The sequence below is a fragment of the Chelonoidis abingdonii genome, chromosome 24, assembly GCF_003597395.2.
Source record: "Chelonoidis abingdonii isolate Lonesome George chromosome 24, CheloAbing_2.0, whole genome shotgun sequence".
NCBI lineage: Eukaryota > Metazoa > Chordata > Testudines > Testudinidae > Chelonoidis > Chelonoidis abingdonii.
This window is the reverse complement of record NC_133792.1, coordinates 21,910,880-21,934,563: the sequence shown is the minus strand read 5'-3', so window position 1 is coordinate 21,934,563 and position 23,684 is coordinate 21,910,880. Positions and strand designations below refer to the sequence as shown.

The following is a 23,684-nucleotide window of genomic DNA, read 5'->3' as shown; positions in this document are numbered from 1 at the left end:
CAAAACCCTGGAATTTTTGGATGGTGGCAGCGAGATCAAATCTGAGCTGGTAATTAAGCTTAGAGGGGTTCATGCTAGCTTCTCAGGTTATGAACACTAAGGTTCAAATCGGAGTAGGAAAGCTACGACACAGGTGTATAACTTTGTACCGGTATAACTGTGTGTCAATAAATCCTTATTTAGGTATAAACTCTCTACTGACGTTAGACGTTTTCCTTCTCCATCCTCCCCCAGCTAACTGGGTCCCAGCATGTGGTTACAATCAGGAAAGTGGCTCTCAGAAAAACATCTTCATGAGCCATATTTATTCCGCCCTCTTACTTGCACTTGGCTTCCACACCATCACGAGATTTTAACAACTGCCTGATGTTACCCTGATATCTGCAAAGCAGGGGAGACTCTTTCTGCTCCTCACATTATGCCCGGGCCAACGAAGTAGATTGTGCCAGGCTGCTGGACAAGGCAGAGCAGAATTCCAGTTGTTTTTCCTGCTATAATGACTCTGATGTCAAATCCCACATTTTACAAAAGTTGTGGAAATTGAGGGACAGAGCCGTGACGTGACTTGGACAAGATCAATCAGTAAGTCAGTGATGGAGCAGGAAACAGAACCCATGAGAACTATGCTGCAATCAACAGATGAGAGAGATGTTGCTGGGGCTGGACAGTCTTCCTGGGCGATCTGCTGATCTCTGTACAGCAGTCTGTGCAAATGCACTCCCTGCCTCCAGTCTAATCTCCATCAGTCATCTGGGAGGGAGGGAGAACAGAGCCTGGCTCAGAAACACTCCATGGCAGATGCCAAAGCCCCATTGGTGGGGAGTGGCTCACGGTTTTGAAAAGATCACTGTATGGTTTGAGAACAATTGCCCTCCTGTAGCCCGGCAGGCCTCCAAAGGGTGAGGACTGGACGTGGCAGGCAGCCAGCCATGGTGCCACACACTGTCTGCAGGACAGCGGGGTCATGTTCAATAGAGGCTCTGCCCATCTGTGAGAGCTGCACTGGATGGATGCATGTGCCCAATCCCCACATGCTTCATTGAAGGATTAAGCCATATTTACAGAAAATCAGTGCTGGAAATCAGGGCCTGAAACAGCACAGGAGAAGGAGCAATTAGCAGCTAACGAGTCTGCACAGATAGGTGATCATCCACTGGATACTTAGCTCTCATTTCATCTTTAATTGCTGCTTTAGCATCGCAACTGCAGCCAACCACCACCAAAAAATCTTTATCAGCAAAATTAATTACCGGCCATTTATTACTGTGTCTGTGCTCTACAGCTGAGTGAGGGCAGGAGAAAGGGACTGGAGCTCTGCAAAGATTCGTGGAAATAGCTCCTCGGAAAGTGCAGGCATGTGTGCCACATACTGGCAGGAGAGTGGCACCCTGGGCTAGTGGAGGCTACAGAGGGTCGGAAGAGGGCCAGGGGTTGTTGTCAGCTGACTCTACAATGCATATGCCCACCACGTGTGGTGCAAATCTTGCAAGGGCAGCATGTAAACTAGCCCCGATTCAAACCGAGTCCCCAGACCCTCAAGCCCTGATTGCTGTGCCCTCAAACCCAGCTGGGCTCCGTGCCCCAAACCCAGTCCCTTCAATCTCATTTACCTGTGTATCCTGCACCCTCAAACCTGACTCAGCCCCTGGCCTGGATCGCCATGCACTCAAATCCCATTTGGCCTTAGGCCCCGCACCATCCCATTTCTGTGTTTTGGGCACCATTCAGACTCACCATTCAGATCCCCGATTCAAATGCAAACACTGCTCCCCATGCCCTTGTTCTGATTTGCCCTCTAATGCGTTCCCTGCACAGTGCTGCACCCAGTTCAGCCACAAACCTGAACCTGAACCTGAACCTGGGCCTAGCCTGATGTGGGATCTGAGAACGGCCTCACTGGCTCATCCCAAATAATCCTCCAGCTCAGACACTAAGGAGCCGGCTCTCAACCTTCCCCATCAGCCTGGCCCCTGGCACTTCCATTGACTCACAAACTCCCCCGTGAGGGATGAACTAGCAAAGGCTGCAAATGGGGCATCATTTCCACAACCTAATTTTCAGGGCCCGGAGTCTCTGATGTCAATAATTTCTAATGCTAACACCCCCTGGCTGGGGCCGCCCTGGGCTAGCATGGCTTACTCCAGAGGCAGGCCAGCCCGCAGGCTTACAGCTGGGGGGAATTTGGGTCTGAAGGACCTGCGGCCAGCCAGCCCCAAACCAGAGCTCTCCCGATGCCCATCCCTCAGAATCGCAACACCCACACTAAGGGGAAACAAACAAACTCAGCTAGTTCTCCTACAGGCTGGGAAGGAAGGAAGAGAGGCTGTTTCTACGTTTGGCTGAATTGGAGATGCTCCAGTACCACTGTGATGAGGGCCAGACAGACAGCTACCGAGTGAGGCGATAATGTGGCTGTAGAGCTATCAGGCTTTTCTAAAATTAGTGCTTTTTAAACACTATCTCCTCCTGCTCCAGCTTCCAGCAGGGATCCGGGTTCATCTCTGTGCATGCCAGTGCCCTCACATTAAACAGCCTCCCAGCGTCATTTGAAACAGAGACCCACAAACCTGGGCTGAGGTAAAACAGGAGCATTTGGTGCTGGAGGACTCACTTGCAAACCCCCGACAAGCTTCCAGGAGTGGACAGGGGACAGTGGGGAAAGGCCAATATCCGAGCTGAAGGCCCTTTGGGGCAGCCCCTGCCCGTCTGCACTCCCACTGGTCACTGAAGTGCAGAAAACAGCTTCTGCAGGACAAACCCTAAAGAACAGAAACTCTCTTCCGCCCGAAGTACCAGCGTTTTGTTAACAATCAGTATTTGAGCCTCATCCGCAGACCAGTGCCCCTCCACTAAGCCCTTTGCTGGCAGAGAGGCTGGGGACAGGCTGGCCTATAGATGAAAGTCCCCCTCCCACCTGGAGCCACGCCCTTTCCAGAGCCGTGGGGGAAGCCTGCTCTGCAGCCTCTGGATTCCTGGGCTGGCCACTGACCTCTCACTACCCCCAATATACTAAAAATAAAATGCCTTTAATGCAAATCCGCGAGTCGGCGCCCAGCCTTGCCTACCCACGTGAGTAGGCCTGTGGATCCCAGAGGGGATGACTCATGTGAGAAGGGTTTGTGGCATCAGGTCTTTCCTGTACAAAGCCAGCCACCGCCCTGTATCATTGCTGTTTGCGAGTGATGACCAGGGAGCAGCTCACCAGCCCAGCACCCACCCCACCCAACAGGCCCATTCTTGGCTTTCTTCAGCTCTGTTCCAGCCTTTGGCTAAGTAACGAGGGGGCGGGAGGGTTATGCTTGGCTTTGCCATGTCCCTCAGCCCCCCAGCACAGCCCAGACATGAGCTTGTTGTTGCCCATGAAGTTCTTGTGCACGTGTCTCCTCGGTGCGTCTTGTCACTCAATCAGCAGTGCAGAGGGCTTGCCACGCTAGCGAGCAGTCTGCAGCGCCCCATTTGTCACACCTAGGAGGCATTCTTTCCAGTCAGTGTCCCTTTCACTTTGCTGCTGTTTTTATTTTTATTTCTCTTTGCTTGTCCAGCTCCTCTACACAAGATGCAGCACCCGGCTCCCATGCTCCAATAATTCCTGTTGCTCTGACAACTCTCTAACCCTTGTGCTAAATGCTTATGATAGATGACGGGCAGCGAAAGCAGAAGCTCCACTGTAGGGGGATATTTATCCAGCCTGTTTACTCTTTGCTATTTCCCCTGTGGAGCGTCTCTGGGCTCTTGAGCAGCAAGGCACTGACATGTGGAAACACACTTGCTCCTTCCTGAGGCTCTCGGGTCTGGCCCCAGGAGGGGCTCGGGCAAGCAACAGCGAGACATGCTCACAGACAGACACACAGCTACCAAGGCCAGGCCTATGCATAGAACTTTGGTCCATATGGTGATGCTAGTCCGGGGTATGGTTTTCTTACAACCATTTATGCCAGCCAAAAAGTGCTTTAGCTGGTATCGCGTATTTCGTTTGGGGAAATGTGTACACACTCCTGCTGCTATCAGCTGCATCTCCACTAAGAAGACTTGTGGGTGCAGCTGTCCCAGCAAACCCAGACTAGGCCCACATCAGCAGCAGAATCAGCCAGGGCAGAGGTGGCCTTAGGTGCTTTCTGATGGAACAATCGCAGCAAGTCACTGGCTGAGCTAATCCTGTACCCACTGAAGGCAATGATGCCAAGGGTCACTGGACTGCGTCTGAGTTTGATATTCCTCCCTGTGACCAAGACGACGGTGGGGACGTCTACATTTGGAGCTGGGTGTGATTCCAAGCCCAGGAGATGTACTTGTGCCAGCTCTCATTGAGTTAATGAGTTAAAAGTGGAACCTTGCCACAGCAGCGCGAGGGGTGGGACAGGCTAGACACCCCAAGTCCACGGCCGTCAGAGAGCCCAGGCCAGTACTCGGGGCAGCTAGCCCGTCCTGCCGCTCGCACTGCCTCAGTGATGTACTAGCTCAATGAGCGCCGGCATGAGTATGTCTCCTGGGGCTTTGAGGACAGCCCAGACACACTCTGTAACTGGGAGGAATGGAGCTCCCTGCTCCCCGGCAGTCAATCCCCTTGAAGAGGTTTTGCTGCCTTGACCCAGTCTATTGGTCTCGTTCATCTCCACACGCAGAAGGGGAAAAGCAGACAGGAGGGGAATCCACAATTCCAGTTCTCAGGCAGGCTGCAAGTCTCCTTAGCACCACAGAGGCTTTGGAAATCTTGCTGAGACATCAAGTCAAGGCCCCCACTCCCTAGCTGGTAAGTTCAAGGAGAAATTACTGGACAAAACAAAAACTAGCCATTTGTCTCATCCACACCTTGTCCTCCTGCTACAGCTGCTGGGCTACCATTGCCAAGTCATACCGATGCCGCATGAGGACGTATGCTCCGCAGTATGCTCTGTGCGTACTCCCCTGCCTGGCTCCGCGCTTGGCTAAAATATCTGTGAAATGAGGTTCACTAAGTCAGTCACTCAGCCTCTCTTCCCCTCCCGCTATTCTCACACAGAAAAATTGAAACTGCTCACAGAAATCTCAGCCTCTCCCAGGCCAGCTGCTCTCCCAAAGCCCGGTGATAGGGGATTCACAGGGATGATAATTCATCCAACGAAGCCCAAAACAGCTGGTCGTCCAGAGTCTGCAGCTCTGCCACATCAGCCTCCCTCACCTGGAAATACCACCATCCTGTGTGTTCCTCACCAATCCGAGCGCAGGGGCAAGAGACACTGCAGTGCTAATGGAGCCATTTGCATGTGCCTGAGGGGGTCTCCTCTCTCTAACACCTCCAACATACTGCACCGTGGACCCAACCAATGATGCACACATCCCACTGGGACAAGTGCCAGTGAATAGACTGAGCAAGAAGCAATTTACTGACAATGGATAAAAACAGTCTGCTTAACCAGGGTGGGCACACCAGGACATGGACCCAGTAAACCCACTACATGTGCTGCTAACTTGTCTAAAAGAAGAATTATAAACATGGTCAATAGGGAGGGCCAAGCCAAAGTTCAGATCCATGTGTAGCTGGGGGGTGTTTGGATCTGGGGTTCTGCTTCATGTCTGTCTATAATGGGATTGTACAGGTGATGTGGGGATCTTACCTTGGCCTTCCCAGTGCTTTGCAGAATATGGACCAGTGCAGAGGCCATCTCCTCTTTGTTCTTCACACTCAGCGCAGGCTCCAGCACTGAGCACAGCACCATGTAATTGTTAGTGATGTACTCAGCAAACTCCTTGTACATCTCCATGGGGAGGATGCTCATGCTCTGGTAGCGTGACTTGATGCGGATCATAGGCCCTGCAGACTTGCCCTTGCTGGGATTGGGACTGACTACAGGGTACCACTTCTCCACAAACTGCCGCCCCGTTATGGAGCCCACGGGGATATTCACCTGCCCAATGAAGTTGGTCTTGTCTTTCTTTTTCTTCTTGTCAGTCTCTTTGTATAAGTGCACCGTAATGGTTTTGAGTGACGGGAGGTTATTAAATTCAAAGTGCTCCCCCCAAAAGACGTTGTCAGTTTTCAATTTACAGGTAGTTCGTGCATAAAGAACGTCATCCAGGCATAATTCACACAAGTACTTCTTCTTGGCTGGCAGGTCCTTGGCTTCAATAATCCATAACTTTAACATATTCTCTACCCTTCTGCTGTTGTCCTGGAAAAGGGACACAAAGAAAAAGGTCAAGGGGAAAAAAAACGTACGCAAACCGGAGAAACGAGTTAATTATTTCTGATGTGCTAAATGAGCAGAGGCTTAATTACATTTTATTTTAAGGAAATACTGGCTCTCAGGAATTTGCATAACAACACTACTTATGTTAATTTTCCAAATATCACTGTGCTCTCCATGTCTGCTGGTGCCAATTAATATAAAGGAACAAGACAGATAAAATCCCAGCAAATTAAAAATGTACCATTTCCAGTTCTACTGCCAGGAAGGCCTCACAAGAAACAGGAAGGAGCCCTACCAATAATTAATGACTTTTTGTAAAACAGAAGCAATTGCACAGGTGTTTTCCCCCGTTTGTTCCATTGTTGTTATGTGGCAGCACTGGAACAGTACATTTCCTTTTCTATAGCATGGCAGGAACAGAAGCATCCTCAAGTCCACACATGGATCACTTCATTTGTGACTGGAATGCAGCCACTTCTGGGGTGGAAAGCAGCAGCTGTGGCATCACTGCCTACATAATTTTAGGATAAGAATGAAGACTATTTAATTCGACTGAAATACTGGGGGGAATTAAGGGAGACTGAATGAATTACCTGTAAGCTAAGCATTATTATTAGTAAGAAATAAAAATTTGGCCTGGATGCCACTTTAATACTAATGCTGTGAATGATACCATGGAATCTTTAATGACCCCTAAATGGTCATGACCTCATCCCGAAGAGGTAGCTCCAGGGGTACTGGTTTCAGTGAGGTCTTCAAGGAAAGAGCACCCCATAGTGAATCACCAACAACAGATTCTGCAGCACCTTCAGCTTTCCTTGGATGTCTCCTATAACAGTAACGACCAGGTCTGACCCAGTTTCACTTAGGAGAGTGGAGAGCACAGTTGCTGGAAGTACACAATGGGGTGATGTGGGCTCAGGAAGTGCACACGCAGGAAATGATACAATACTACTAAAATTCTGGGATAAAAATATCAAATCAGATACTAAGAGTCTGTGTCTAGAAACTCAAGACAAAAGGAGGAAAGTTAGCAGAGTCAGAGCGGGCACTTTTCAAGATGATGGCATGTTTCCAAATGAGTGCCCATTGAACAGCGCTGCTCTGGGCCACGTTCAACCACATCCATGTAGAATAACCCTGCCTACTAACTGTTCTAGAGACGCTGGTGGGAGACACATTGTCCCAGTCTCCCAGAGCTCTCGGCAGGTGGCAACAGCAACAGCTGCCACGCTCTTAAAGTGCCCACAACAAATCATGCCCTGAGGGATAAGTTAGTCTCTCCACACTGCTGTTTCCTCTCCTGTATTACGGAGGGCTCATCAGTTAGGGTACAAAATCTGGTGCTGCATTAGGGGCACCAAACTTTGTGACATTAAGAGCTGCATTAGCAGCTTTCCAGGTGCCCAAGACCTGCCCCTAACCTGCATACGCAGTTACCTACTGCTGCTAGCAAGAATGAATGCACAGAACCCTTTCACGCTGAGCAACAAAAACAGCTTTTTGGTTGAGTGCGCCAGCTGTGAAACCCTACAGGCGATCTGCTTTGTGCTTACTCTGGCACACAGTCCTTACTCTGGCTCCCTTTTAAGGTGCCCGTAGCCTCGACTAGCTGTAAGGGCACATTTCCAGGCCCCCCATGCTCGACTGACCGAGAAGAGCTTGTTGCTGCAGGTACAGGGCACATGATGGCCTGGTAGCCTGGGTACAAGAATGGGAGCCATGTCCAAGCCCAAATTCCTCCATGACCATATGAAACTCACTGAGATTCTGTGCCTCCGTTTCCCCATCTCTGAAATGGGGCTCACAAACCCCACCAGTGCCAGAGGGCTGCTGTGGGGACTGAATATCTAGGGTTGTATTCTACCCCCGACGTCACCTTTTGTCCAGGGGCCGCCTGTTAAAGCTCTCTGAGGACCGGAAGCCCTAGATAAGTAGCAAGTATCATTAGTACTAAAACAAGACTGCAGGTTCTTGAGGTTTGATTGTTTCTCAGCGACAGCCCAAGAGGGCAGGAAATAATTGGCACTTTCCCGTAAATATAATAGTGACAGAAAGTAATACGGAAAAAGCTGACCCCCAATTACACTTAGTCACTAAAATGACAATATGTCCCCTGCTGCTACCATGCACAGGGTTATAAAATGTAATAATGAGGAGCAGAACTATTACAGAGGCAATTCCTCAAAGCTGCTACCTTATTTGGGTGCACGGCACGCCGCAGGTTCTCCATCCATTTATCTCGTTCTGCTGCAGAGCGACAGGAGAAGCATTTACTTCCTGATGAAGTCGTCACCTGCATGGAAAGGAACGGGGGTTATTTCTCAACAAGCACATTACAGACGTGGCTTTGGGGAAATTAAAAAAAGGGGCTGGCTGGTGCTTTTATTAACACAAGCCAATAGCTTTCCCCCGTTGCCAGGGAGTCGCCCCTAAGGCAAGTGCGCAAGTTGGGCTGAGACCTCAAGCACAATGTTGAGCATCACAAGGAGTTAATCCTGGCCACACACTGATCCCACCTCTCCTCTCCCACATCAGTGCCAACCTGGAGCGATGGCACCAGAGTTGGGAGTTACCCCAGGGACCAGCAGCCCCTTCAAGTCTGAGCTTCGTTAAGCCATCAAGTGAGCGAGAGCAACTCAGGGCCAGATCCCGAGAAGCACTTAGTGATGCACGTTTCTAGTGCTCAGCATCTCTCAAGATTCAGCCCATACTCTGCAATTAGACAAATCTCTTTCCTTTCCCCAACAGGGAATCCAAGCCCCTCAGTAACCCTCCCATCACATCCTGTCCCTTTGACTCCTCGCCTCTACTTGCCGGCAGTAACTGCACAAGGAAAGAGATAGTTTAATAGCATTCCTCAGACTCGCTTGGCCACCATGACATTGCCATCCAGGAATGGATTCAGATCAATGACATTTCCACAACATTCCCTAGCCTCTAGCAGGCTTCCCTCCACACTGCATAGAAATTCAGGTATGAGTAAATCCACCTCTGCATATGCTGCCTGATGGCCAGGGATGCAACACTTAGCAAGAGTCCTCAGGTGCCAACAACTTTCCTATTCACCTCGCTGAGTTTTCTCAGCATTAATTGCTGTACTGGGGTCTACGAAGGCCAATAAGATTCCTAAGCAGCTTCTTTCCAGCTAGCTGCAGATCTGAAGCCTATTAAATATGTATATTCCTCAAACAACTCTCCTTGAAACCCTGCTGGCAAATTAACAGGCTATGATTTGGCATTAGGAATTCCATATTATTCATAAAAACTTCATTCAGCTGCTTTGACCTCCACTGTATTCATTGCATCTGTCAACATCCAATAATATTCTTTTTGAATGTCCTTGTTTGCAGACTGAAGGTATCTTACTCACACTTCAAATAAGCCCCCTTGGAGTATTATTTCCTCTGCTCCTACTTGCAGAGTTCCTTGAATTTCCATCTTTTACCTCAGCTGCATTTGTTTTCCCACCTGGCAGGCTGGGTTCACCACTTTCAGGGGATGTGATCTTCTTTTGCTTTGTAAATCCTCCGCGAAGTTTAATCTGTTCCTTCAGTGCAATCAGCATCAGGCCATGATATCTCATTGGCTAACGTCATGGCAGAGGTTAACATATATTCTGCCTTTGAACAGAGGTTTCATGTGCCTCTATGGTATTTTCCAAATGGGACAAAACAGAAGAGGCTCAACATTGCCTTCGCCAAGTGGATCCAATAGACCTTCCAACTCTTGATATTCTAGCCAATTTCAGGTAGCTTCTGCTTCATGATCAGTTCATACCACTGCTAATGGCTAAAAGCAACCCCTTCTACTAGATTACCATGCATCCATGCACTGTACTGGAAATCTAAAGGATTCCTCTGGGCATGGGGTTATCTTTTACTAATTACTGTTGAGAATGGAAGACTCTACATTAATAGGATTGGTTGTATCATCTCTGCCCACTTTTCTTTTTAGCATCTTTAGATGCTTCTGTATGACTGCTACATTCCTCATGGTTTTCCTGCAACAAATCTGGTCTGCTTTATCCATACGGCATGATCTCACTTCCTTCTCTTCCTGCTATGGCATTTTTGCTGGGCTTGTCAGAATAGCTTGACCATTTGCACAGAAGATACCCTGGAGCTGCACTCTGGGTCAGTCTAGCCACTGCACCTGAATGATAACTTTCCCTAAAAACAGAGAGTGCAAAACTGCATCACTTTTGCATATAAAAAAGTATGGCTAACACTGAGTTACAGGCACACAAGATCAAGGAAGACTCTGTTACTTATGGAGTTACTTAACAACAGAGTTTATAGCTAAATAACATGGAAGAACATAGCATCAAATGCCCCTACAGATTGCTCAGTAACTGCTATAGAGGGATGAATTTTAAATGTGCAGAACTTCAATTCAGATAGGAATCCAAAATGTGGGGGAATTTGAGGATCTGTTCTCTTTTTACCCTAGTAATTAGGCTTTGGAAGATCCAAAGTATACACCAGGTAATGTACCCTACACTCAAATCTGGAGGACAGAGGTCTTGTACTCTAATGCTATGACCATGTCACTGAATGGCAATTGTCAGGGACCAAATTCTGAAATCCTAAACGAAGCAAAACTCCCATTTAAATTCTGGGGAATTGTGACTCAGGACAACAGAATTCAGCCTTTCCATGAGGCTGCACCATTTAATCCCTGGGAGACCAGAAATTTTTGGATTGCTATAGGCTGAAATTCTCCTTAGAGCCAAATTCTCCCATATAAATCAGAATGGAATTTAGCCTTTGTTCTACCCTAATGTCTGTTAATTAAATACCTATTGTTTACCATTATTTAATAAAATGTACATCGACTATATTTTATAACTACCCATCGATAAATTGGCATTAATTATCAAACAAATATTCTATTAAATTCCAACTCAATGGATCACTGGATAATTATTCAAATGTTAAATTCTAAGGCTTCCTCTCTTAACAACCCTTCATAACTGGGGCATTCTGCATGTGTCAGAGCAGAAAGTATCCTGGCCCATTAGGAGTTGAAGGCCATGCCCACCATATGTGCCTGGAAAGGCAATTTCCCCCAGATTTGCAAGAATGCCTTGACTTTGACCTGTGACCTAAATGTCATGCGACATAAATGACCTTCATGAGCTACCAATGATCTCCATGAAGACAGTATTCTGTTCACTTCAGGATTTTTAGATTTGCTAAAACAGTGTTAATGGATATGCATAAACTCAATTAGTAGTACTTGTTAATTGCTAACACTTATTTACTCTCATTATCCCCATTCCCTGAATGGACGGTTCCTCTAGTTAAACAAAACTGCCTTGTGAATTTTGGTACCATCTGAAATTGGGTTACATGAGGTGCATTTGAAACTTGCTCATCTTTGTATAACAACAACAACCGATAACTTTGCAATTCCATCAGCTATTTCAGCCAAGGGCCTGAACTGACTTCATGAACAAGAGTTAAGCCTACAACAAAGCAGGAATGGTGAGCGTTCTCATACCCACATTACAGAGAAGTGAAGTGACCTGTGCCTGGGCTGGGTCTGGACTGCAGGGGTACCAAACACACACACAATAAGAACCATGCCTATGGCTAGCATGCAAGATGTTTGGGAGGTTATCTGAGGGCTAGGATAGGGCGGATGTAACTGCGACTATGCCTACCCAGCTGACATCCCGTTGTGCAGGTTGGCGGTGAAGGTGAAAGAGAAGGTTGGGTGAGTAGGAACATTTGCAGCCCTGAGGCTTCAATAGCAACCAGAAAGTGTTGGTGTTGCTGTTGCTTTGCTGCACATCCTTCCTCCTATCCTCTGAAAGAATCTCTAGCACATGGCCCAGATACTGGGGCTGTGGGCTGGGATTCGCATTAGGCCTGCAGTGGGTAAGCAGCAGAGGCAGGAAACACATTCCCGAAGTTCTGATTCCCACTCTGGGTTCTAATTACTAAACTCCTCAACTGGCAGAGCCAGGAATAGGCCCCAGGAACCCTGATGTCCAATCTCCCTCACAAGACTACACAGCTTAATGTAGATTTAGCACACACAGCACATGCAACAGAGCTAGATCGTTATATTGGCTGGGAAACCTTTCTTCCATTTGTTTAGGAGAGAGAAAAATCAGATGTTCAATCAGTTATTTGGAAGGATAAAAATAATAAAAATAAATAAATATCGAACCCCACATTTTGCAGGAGGATGAGATTTAGAAAGATGGAGAAGTTCCACGGGAACAAATTAAGTTCAATGGGCATGCATCTGCTTACACCTGATCTGAATTTGGCCCCACTGCATGTGACTATAACTGGGCATCAGTTACATAACGTCTCAGTAAACAAGTTCAGCTAAGAGAGAAATAATGTACTGTACCTTTAAACAGCCAGCTGCTTCAGATCAAAGCAGTTGGGTTTTTTCCACTGCAGATGGCCCTGGCATGTTTTGGTTTCTGCTCAGTTTGGCTGTGCTGCCAGTTCTCTTCTCCATCTTAATCCTCCAGTGTAACTCCATCTGCAGCCGTGTCGAATCCTGCTGTTTTGATCTTCTGAACCACATAGCCGCTGCTGCTCCGTGGTGTTCGGGGCTGTTGCGTGCTGTGGCCCATGCGATGCATGACAGGCAGCCTGGACTGCAGGCAGCTTCTGGAAAAGCTGCCACCCACTGTGATTGGCAAGAGCCCCACATGAGAGTGTTTTGGAGCCTTACAGGACAATTCAACCACAACCTTTCCCGAGAGAGAACTAACAGCCTAACAGACAGAAGCTCTGTCCATCCCCACGCACAGCTCTGCAAGGAGGGGATAATTAAGAGGAACCCTCTGAATGGCACCAGATGGGCATTTACCTCCAAGCATCAACAGTCACCTCCTCATTCCAACGGAACAAAATTGGCTATTTCCTGACTCAAATGTCCAGGGATTAGCTCCACCACATCCCCCCAGTGTAGCATTATCATCCTGCAGCACCTTCATAATCCATTATACAGAAAATGTCTTGGTTCCCCTGGCCTCTGACTTTGGCTGCCCTTTCTGCCTTGACATTTCTTGCTCGGAGCTTGTTTTCTGGGACATCAGTTCATATTTTCCTCATTAGTATTCTCACGTGCAGAATGGTGTCGTGGCTTTCAATCACTGTCTCAGCCACCTTTGGTTCTTCTCTCTGCCATCTGCAGACTTGAACCCAAGCTTTCAAAATTATAATCCATGGGAGCCATTGCCATTCTCACTGACCTCTGCAGAGGCCGACATCCTTTGTTATGTCACACCCGAGCCCTCAGGTAACAGGACACTACAGTAGCTAGCTCAGAGCCTAAAGGGAGGACCTTCGGGGGATGAGGTTTATTCTAAGGGACATTAGGGGACTCTGTCTTTCCAATAACTTAAACAAAATCTGTGCCCCAGTAACAAAATAACTAAAGGAAACATTCAAGTGCAAAAGAGGTGGGGCCACAGTATGATTTTGTTTTCCAGTTTTCGCACTGGCAATAAGACAGATGCTTGGAACCAAATATACATTGTTGTTTGTCTCTTTTGAATGTGGTGGTCTGATGAATGAGTGGATCTGCAGCGCACCTCAGTTCTGACAGCACCCCTGCTATTCTAGCCCTAGCCCCTGAAAGACTTCCTCTGAGTGTTCCTCCACACTGCCTTGTGCTAATTCAAATCCTCTGTTTCTGCACATCACACAGTGGCGTAGTGGTCGTGAGAGGCAGACTAATGCCCATTAGGGATTAAGGTGAGACCTGCAAACTCCTTTCATTTCTGAAATAAGCCAGTATTTGAACCAGGGTCTCTAGAGACATTAGAGGAGGGCAGGAACACAACACACCATTTAGCTTTCACCTTAAGTATTTCCCTATAGAGGCTGGCTGATGAGTACCCATCAATCATAAAACAATGTCCTTTTTGTTTTCTGGAATTCTTTCCTTCCTCCACAGGATTTCAAAACAGCCATTACACTCCTGGGAGAATTCTGCACCACTGCGCATGCACAGAATTTATGTCCCCCACAGATTTCTTTGCTTCCCTGAAGAAAAATGACTTTCTGATGGAGAAGCAAAGGAAAGCCACAGGAACGGTCATGAGGACCTCCACAGCAGTTTTGGGTGCCCAGGGCCGCCGGCAGAGAGGTAAATCACTGTGGGACTGGGAGTGGAACTGGGGAAGACCCAGCTAGTGGCTCCTACTATGTGCCAGGCTCAGCTGCTAGTCCTAGCTGGGCTAGGGAGGACAGGACTTCCTCTTCCCCGGCATGGCATCTGGGGCTGAGTCAGACCCACTCTGAGATTTCTTCCCCAGCTGAAGAAAGCTCTGAAAACTCCCCCATCCGCACTTCCTGCACCCATCGCTCCTCAGCTGTAAGGGGAGGGATCACTGTACAGGGAGCTGCTCCCCCATCCGCCCAACCCCCCTGCATCCAGACCCCCTCACACCCAGATCCTGCTAAGCCTAACCACCCCATACCCAGAACCTTCCCCCCCCCCCACCGATGGCCCTACTCCCCCTGTACCTGGACCACCCCAACAAGCTACCCCCACCTGGATCCCCACCCTACCGAGCCCCAACCAGCTGCACCTGTACCCCCTTGCAGAGTCCCATTACTGTTATACCCAGAACCCCCCAAACCCCTGTGCATCCAGATCTCCCACTGAGCCGCCTGTACCCAGATTGCCCAACACAGAACCCTCTCAACCCACACCTGGATCCCCTATAGTAAGCCCCTCCACACTTGGATCCTGTCTTGCTGAGCCTGCCTGCCCACAGCTGGTGCACCTGGCAGAGAGGGGCAGGGCTCTGGGGTGTTTCTGGGGCAGGCCTGATCCTTGCACTGTGTCAGGGTTGGGTGCAGCCTCACCACTGAATCCTGCACAGAGGTCTCCCACATTTGTATAGCCAGGGGCCTTTGCTCCCCAATGCCATGCTGGAGTCTCCACATTTATTTGACAAATAAAATTTACAGAATTTTTAAATATTGTGCACAGAATTTTTATTTTTTTGGCTCAGGATTTTTAAATTTTTAGCATAGAATGCCCTCAGGAGCACCATTAGCATGTTCTGTTTTCCTGTGTGACTCTTCTTGATCAAACTCACCTCAAAATAAAATGCACTTCCCCCTTACAAGTGCATGATTTGTATAATTCCCCTCTCAGTCAACTTTCTACAAGTACTGTTCATATCCTTGCTCTGCTCTTGTGTGCTGAGCAGAATTGGTAAACAACTCTTATATTATGGATGTCACATCTATTTTCCATCTAGCTTCATTTTATCTTTCTTGAGTGGAATGTAATAGAGGCCGTATAATTTACAAAACTGTTCTCCTCCTGACCTACTGCACTTGCTCAATTCTCCAGAGAGCAAATCACACTGGGAAATTTATGCCTTCTTCTTGCTTTAGAGCTTATGTTTGGGGACAATCTTCTTTTTAAAAATCATTTCCATTTTGCCTCTTTACATTCTAAGAAATGGTTTTTAAATTTCAACTTGCTGCTAATTTCTACAACAACAAAAATTAAACCAATCTCAGCTGCTAGTTCGCCATTAATAAACATCAGGTTGTCCCTATCGAGCACAATCTACCAAAGGAACACTTCCCTGTCCCCATCAATATGCTCCCAGGTACATCTACATTGCAACTGAAGGGGTGACTGTGGCTCAGGTAGTTTTAATTTAGCTAGCTTGCTAAAAACAGCAGTGAAGATGAAGCAGTGCAGGCTTCAGCGCAGGTTAGCAACAAGCGTATGTACCAACGGGACAGGCAGGCTTGTCCATCCTGTCCCAAAGCCTGCACCACTGTGTCTTCACTGCTACTTTTAGAGAGCTAGGTAGGTTAAAGCTAGTGCAGGTATGCCTGCTCACACCCCTGACAGCAGTGCAGACAGAACCTAAGCCATGACCCAAGTATAAGCGTATGCCATTGTCTTCCCTTCAACCCCTGAATAAAAACGCGGTGCCCATCTTTCAGAGCAGCAGCAGTGATGACAACCCTCTTGCTAGAAGGAGATGGCTTCCCTGTTCTATAGCTAGCTGCTGTGGTGCACAATAATGCGTTGCCCTCCACACCATAGGATAACAGGTTCCCTAATGGCATGGTGCATTATTGACTCGTATGCTGGTTTGTGTGTGCACACCACTGCCCTCTGCAAGATCGAGACCTACTGAAGTACCAGTAACTATGTTGCCTTCTCTTAGCTATCGCCTGCTAGGATATAAAACCCAATAATACTCCAGCTCACAGAGATCCCCTTTTACTCAACCAACAGAAGCCTTATGTTTTTGGATAACAAGGTCCTGAATTCCATCCCCATGGACAAGTGTGTGTGAAGCCCACGTGGGCCCAGAATAGAGAACTGCAGGTTCTGTTGTCTATCTGACTATGGATTATTTATCTATGCTCTATGAGGGCACAGCAGTGTTTAGGACTGCTGGATAGCTCTCCATGCAGCAGGTCCTGCTACTGCTGTAAAGTGGGGTCACAGCTCTCATTTGATTGGTATATTTTTTCCAACAGAATTTTTTTTTTTTTTTTATAGAGCACACACACAAACTCCCATTGAAACAATGGTCTCCATTAGACATTGCTCTGCTAAACGAAAGTTCACACGGAGATGTTTATAAGGCAAGAAGATTCCCCCACACTACTCACCAAACAGATACCTTCCAATGCCATGTGGCAGGATGGACACAAAAGCCTCTTACCTCAAAACAATAGTCCTGCCCCAGAATGCTACTGTGAACTGGCTTGATGACTACTTCTTCCTCCATACTGAGATCCAGAGCCTCAACGGCACTACTGGGGCTGAGCAAAGACTCGTGAGAGCGTGATTCTTTCAGCCTCGGCATTAGTTGGGATCTAGGGGAAGAACACAATGACATCAGGGGAGTCTCTTCTCCACAGAGAGCTGATTAGGGTGCATGGGTTTCAAGTCATTCTCTTAATAACATTTACAAAATCACTGGGAATTTTTTGCATGAGATAACAGAGGGCCTGGTCTGTTGGGGACTCCTCTGCAACCCCCTTTGTAATTTGGTAAAGAGGCTGCATTATGAAGAGGTTTATAAAAAATGTTGGTTTACTTCACTCTGATGCTATAGGACAAAGGGCAGCAGGAAGCCATGTTCATAAATGCACACAACACATGTCCCTGCAAAGATGTCTATGTATTTTTGCAGGTACACAACCCCTGTTGCATCGGACTTTGCAAATTCAGCCCTTAGAGTTAAATGAGGTCAGTTTGGCAGGTTGGCACTGCAGGACAAAACAGTCACCAGTACTGGTTTAACACACGCACTAACACCAGAATATACAGTACACAGGCCATACACCCCATGCCATGAGGTGATCCATAGAGACTGTAGCTCTACTGCCATATGCCGCGATTGTAGCAGGGATTGCATATTTAAACAGGGTTGAGTCTGGTCCATACATGGACAGGAGATCCCCCTCACATGGGGTTTCATCTCACGTTATTTCAGAGCCACCCAGTCGCAGGTGAAAGCAGAAAGTTGTATGAAAATGGAGAGAAAACAAAATTAATGGTGCTTTCTTCAAAGCCCCAAAAGATTTGGATTTTATTCAGATTGGGTCTCCCACTTGGGAATATGGAGCTCGGCAGGGAGAATGCTAACATGTGGGAAGCACGCCGCACCCCAGGTACCCGGAACTATAGCACTGCACCTCCATCTTCATTTGCAAGGAAAGCACACATTCCTATCATGAGTGGAGCCAGTGGCTGGATTAGCACTTTGCAGCTGATGTGCCCATTCTGACTGTTACAAACACACCCACATGAAGGAGAAAGATGGAAAACAGGACCGGAGAGCCTACAGACTGATTTAAATGCCCTACAGGTGCATGGGCAGCATTTAGCAGCAGGGAAGTCTACATATGGTGAACAATGCACAATTTTCAGCAAGGATCAGTACAGACAATGGTGCAAGTAACTTAACGAGGAATCAGAGAGGGCATGGGGAAAATATGAGTCTTTGCAGGAAAAATAAAAAAATAGAGAAGGGCAGCAGGAAAAGAAACATGAGGAGAAATGAAACAGCCCCTTTATCTCCAGTCTGCACAATACAAAACACTTCTACTGAGGCCAGATCTGAGAAACTGATTCTAATAACTTTGGCCTTTAGAACCCATGGCAACAGTCTCAGTGTCTCTCAGAGAAGCTGTGAGTGTGTGTCTCTCTCTGTCCGTCTGTAGGGGACAGCATTTAGGCTGCTTCACAGGACAGGGTTCTGCAAAGGGAAGGGATTTTAGCCTTTATTTTTAACACACAGCGTGATGCAATTCACATACATTGTTTCAGATTGCTTCGTCTGTATGTACTGAGTTTTGCCATTCTCAGGAACAAAGCTGAAAGAAATACTAACAGAAGTCACCATTTTCAGTCAGATGCCAACTTGAGACCAGAAACCAGTCAACAGTAGTGCCAAAAATAAACCAGGTACTTTGCGAGCTTAGCCATAAAGGTTCATTCCCTGAGCAGGCCCTGAGGTGATAAATTCAGACTCCATCTGGTTTGTCCAGTTTAAAGTGCCAGACTGCCAGGCCTGCAGCACAGACAGCAATAACCAATGGGAGGGACTGTATCTGAGGGTTAATAGGCAGCTCAGTCTCCATGGGCCATTCAGTCCTGGCTGCTCTCTATTGAGGCTGACAGCCAAGTATTTAATAATGTGTCCACTGGGAACTGCACTAAGATGACGATCAAACACATTTCACATAGGACACCTAGCAGCTCTCAGAAGCTAATAATCTTTGGTCCTTACTGATCTGGCCCGGATTAAAACCAGCGACTTAGAAACAAAAGGCCATAAATCCCATTAGCAATCCTCTAAGCTGTCCACTCACCCTGGAGCACTCTTGCAAGTAAAACTGATCTTTAGGAACCGAGCAAAGTCTCACTGACATTTCCCAGTACTTTGTGGCAATTTAATACTATTTTTGGAGAAAAAGGACCCACATCCTTATTCCCTGAATGATACTGCAAAGTAACTCTAATGCAGATAGATTGCTCGAGTTAACCCCGGCTGCGAGTGCTACAGAGAGAAATATCTGGAAACCGTAGAGCTGATAGCATAAACCATTAACAAATCGCTAAAGAACTCACCATGACAACATTTCTATGAAGTCTTACTTCCTATAATTTAGAGAAAAATCTAGGCAATCTAAGCGATCAGACTGAGGCTCAAATTCTTTGTGTGTGTAAAGTTCTGGCAATATGAACTCAAAATTCAATAAGCACATATTCTATGTACAGATACACACACATTATCGAGCCATGAATTTGTATTGCTCTTCTCCCTGTTTAGCAAACATTGCAACAAAATGAGTCAGACGTTGCGGGTGTGGGCATGTGTGTGGTAGTGCACGTGTGTAGTGAAGGGAACTTGACAGGGGAGAACTTTTCATGTTACATTGTTATTTAATAGTGGTTTGCTTCAGAATATCTACAGAACGAAGGACACTACAATAAGACTATGTTATGTCATTACCAAATTCAATGTCATTCACTTTACACCCATAGTCTGTTTATGGCACCTTCATGCATTAAGAAACTGTACAGTCATTGGGATTTTTTCATAAAAATAAAAGCAGCAGGGGGTCAGTTGTTCCTGGGACTGATCGCAGAATCCATTCCTAAACACAAAGCCCTCAACCTCTAGGCAGCTGATATAACCCAGCCTGAGTTAGTAGCCACTGAAACTTTTCACCAGATGTCTATGTGATGATGGCCTATGTGAAATGAGGTAGCTGGGCCTCATGGTATCCATGACACAAAACTACCAGCAAAGTTGTGGCTAATGAGCGCTCCTGACTGGAAATCTAACAGGAGAGGCCACGAAAAAGCTCACCATTGAAGCCACCCCTCCAGGATAGGCATGAACACTGCCTGGGCAGGATCTCCCAGGACAGTCCGACACCATTCACCAGCACCAAAGTCACACACACATACACAATTAAAAATCAATAAAGGCTACTCCCCATGCTTCCCGTAACCCTCTGAAACTTGGCACTGTCCAGACTGCCTGTTACAAGCAATGACTGCTTTGTAGAATGTGGATGTATACTGGATGTCTGCAAAGGGCACAGTACCCTTTCATTTTAATCCCCACTTCTAGCGAAGGAAAGTTCATCACGTCCTTTAGTGGGTGACATGACATTTGCTGCAGGGATCCATTTACTGGTAGCTGTTTGTAACTCTCTGTCTTAGTGCCCATGCTCCCCTTTTGTGCGAACAGTAATAAGAAATTCCCGCTAATGCCATGAACTGCCTGGCTGACTCACTACAGAGAGGGCACTATTATTCTTACTGAAACGATAACTCTGTTATCCTGGCCATTTGGGAGAGAGAAGAAAAGCCAGCCACGGGCACATTAAAGATGAAGCAACTGAGAGGTACAATGTTTTCACAGCTAATGCACAAGAGACCTGGAATGCTTGGGCTGAGCCTGCTCTATGAAGAAGGGCAACAATTTGAGAACAAAAATATTATTCTGATTTTGACAGTGGTGAAAAGTGCTGGATTAACAATGGTGTGGTATGAAGGCCACGCTAATCAGAGAACTGGTGCAGCTAGGGTAGCATCTGTGTCAGCTTTCTGCACTTCCTACTCTGCCCTGGGCCTAGGAGGCACCTACCTCTAGTCTAAATGGACAGTTCCGTCTCCAGCTCCCTGCAGAGGAACGACTTGTGAGCAAAGTCGTCTTGCAATGGGCGCACAATCATACAACACTGCTGCCAGCTTGGAGGGATAATTGCAATGCAGATATTCCTAGCATGCCTCCAATATTTTAGACAGTTTGAAAAGAGCTGGCTGAGGAGCTCACTGGACCATTAAGGCTTATTTTCAATAAGTCTTGGATCACTGGGGAAGTTCCAGGAGACTGCAAGAAAGCTAATGGTGTGACAATATTTAAAAAGGGCAAATGGGATGACCTGGGCAATTATAGGTCTGTCAGCCTGACATTGCTCCCGGGAAAGATAATGGAGTGGCTGATACGAGACTCGATTAATAAAGAATTAAAGGAGGATTAATTAACGCCAATCAGCATAAGTTTACATAAAATAGATCCTGTCAGACTAACTTGATATATTTTTTATGAGATTATAAATTTGGTTGATAAAGGTAATAGTGTTGATGTAATATACTTAGACTTCTCTAAGGCATTTGAATCGGTGCTGCATGACATTTTGATTAAAAAACTAGAATGATATAAAATTAACATGGCATATGTTAAATGGACTAAAACTGGCTAGCCAATAGATCTCAAAATGTAACTGCAAATGGGGAATAGTCATAAAGTGGGTCTGCTTCCAGTGGGATCCCTCAGGGATCAGTTCTTGGCCCTATATTATTTAACATTTTTATGAACGACCTGGAAGAAAACAAAAAATCATCACTGATAACGTTTACAGATGATGCCAAAAATCAAGAGGCGGTCAGGTCACTGATTCAAAGCAATGTGATCATTTGGTAAACTAGGTACAAGCAAACAATATGTGTTTTAATCCAGCTAAATGCATATTATATAAGAACAAAGAATATAGGCCATACTTACAGGCTCTATGGGGGACTCTAGCCTGGGAAGCAGGGACTCTGAAAAAGATTTGTGGGTCATGGTGGATAATCCAGTAAACATGAGCTCCCAGTGCAGTGCTGTGGTCAAAAGAGCTAATGCAATCCTGGGATGCATAACTAGGGGAATCTCAACTAGGAGTAGAGAGATTATTTTACCTCTGTACTTGGTACTGATGCGACTACTGCTGGAATTCTGTTTCCAGTTCTGATGTCCACAATTTAAGAAGGATGTTGATAAATTGGAGAGGGTTCAGAGAAGAGGCATAAGAATGATTAAAGGATTAGAGAACATGCCTTTATAGTGACAGAGTTCTTCAAATCCACCTATTTATTTTAACTCTAGTGATAAGAGTTGAAGAGATCTATTAGATTAACAAAGAGAAGGTTAAGGGGTGACTTGATCACAGTCTGTGTTTCTCTACATGTGGCACAAACATTTAATAGGGCTGTCAATCTAGCAGAGAAAGGTATAATGTAATCCAGTGGCTGGAAGTTGAAGCAAGACAAATTTACATTGGAAACAGGGTGTAAATTTTTGCCAGTGAGGGTAATTAACCATTGGGACAATTTACTAAAGGCTAATGTCTCCATTGCTGGCCATTTTAAAATCAAGATTGGATGCTTCTCTAAAAGTAAAGCTCTGGGAATTATTTGGGGGAAGTTCTGTGGCATATGTTATACAGGAGGTCAGACTAGATCAGGGGTAAGCAACCTATGGCATGTGTGCCGAAGGTGGCACGCGAGCTGATTTGCAGTGGCACTCACACTGCCTGGGTCCTGGCCACAGGTCTGGGGGGCTCTGCATTTTAATTTAAATTTTAAATGAAGCTTCTTAAACATTTTAAAAACCTTGTTTACTTTACATACAACAATAGTTTAGTTATATATTATAGACTTATAGAAAGAGCCCTTCTAAAAACATTAAAATGTATTACTGGCACACGGAACCTTAAATTAGAGTGAATAAATGAAGACTCAGCACAGCACTTCTGAAAGGTTGCTGACTCGTGGACTAGATGATCACAATGGTCTCCTCTGGCTCTATGAACAGCTATGTAAAACTGGTACAGGACTTCTTGTTGTCAGAACCACCCATGAATGACCAGAGCATCTGTAAATTCATCCTCTTCCCTTCCTCATTTTCAGAATCTGAGACCACGATAGCCCCCAGCTACCTAACCAAGCAGTACAGATAGTGTTCGCTTACTGTATATACACACTTCCAGGACTGGGAGGCGTTTCCTTCAAATCCATCTCCCCACAGTCATATTTTGAAATATAGTATGTGCACACAGCCAATTTCTTTCTTTAATAACAGACTATGTATTCTGGCTCCCGTCTTGGTTTACAGGAGCAAATCAAATTAGGTTGCTAGGCTTTTATAAGTGCAGCAGATAAATCCACCAGGTCAGAGACTTCTCATTGGAGGAACTGTGTCTCTGAACAGCACATTGGGTTTGTTTTGCCACGTGCCTTATTTTAATCCTCTTCTGTGTCTCCAAGGTTCAGTTTGAATGGAAGGGGAAAAAATCTCATAAAATATCACATCAGTTTTAAAGAGAAATAACAGCATTACCCTTCCTGGTACTGTCCTGGACGGTCCAACAGAGAGGCAGCCAAAACCTAGTTATTAAAGAAAAATGTTTACTACCCAAGAGCAAGGAGAGAGGATTGTTTTTCTAAATAATAAACCTAATGGAACATTTCAGCATTACGAGATTCTAATGCTCTTGGTGTGACTCTTTATTAAACAGCCAGAATTAGGATTGCTGAATATTATTATTTAGATTGCAGTAATACTCCAAGCATACTGGTGCTTTGTCGACACAGCGGGTAAATTTACACTCGATAAAAAAATCCACGCCTGGCCTGGGTCAGCTGTCTTGGGCTTGCAGGGCTGAAAAATTGCCGTGTGGACATTTGGGCTTGACCCTGAGC

General features: G+C 46.3%; 1 protein-coding gene across 11 annotated transcripts in view; it reads right to left on the bottom strand.

The window, feature by feature from the left end:
* Positions 1–23,684, bottom strand: part of DAB2IP (DAB2 interacting protein) — a 344,050-nt gene that overhangs the window by 57,619 nt on the left and 262,747 nt on the right. For 10 of the 11 annotated variants that reach the window (XR_004371910.2, XM_032767534.2, XM_032767539.2 and 7 more), the window contains 3 exons: positions 16,858–17,011; positions 8,365–8,463; positions 5,595–6,149 (listed from right to left, as the gene is read on the bottom strand). Coding sequence is in view for 10 of the 11 variants with exons in the window: in XM_032767534.2 (XP_032623425.1) it covers positions 5,595–6,149; positions 8,365–8,463; positions 16,858–17,011 (808 nt within the window). In the remaining variant the exon portion in view is untranslated. Of the gene's footprint in view, positions 1–5,594; positions 6,150–8,364; positions 8,464–9,638; positions 9,783–16,857; positions 17,012–23,684 lie in introns of those variants that run through there. The other variant, XM_032767544.2, reaches the window with a different exon arrangement.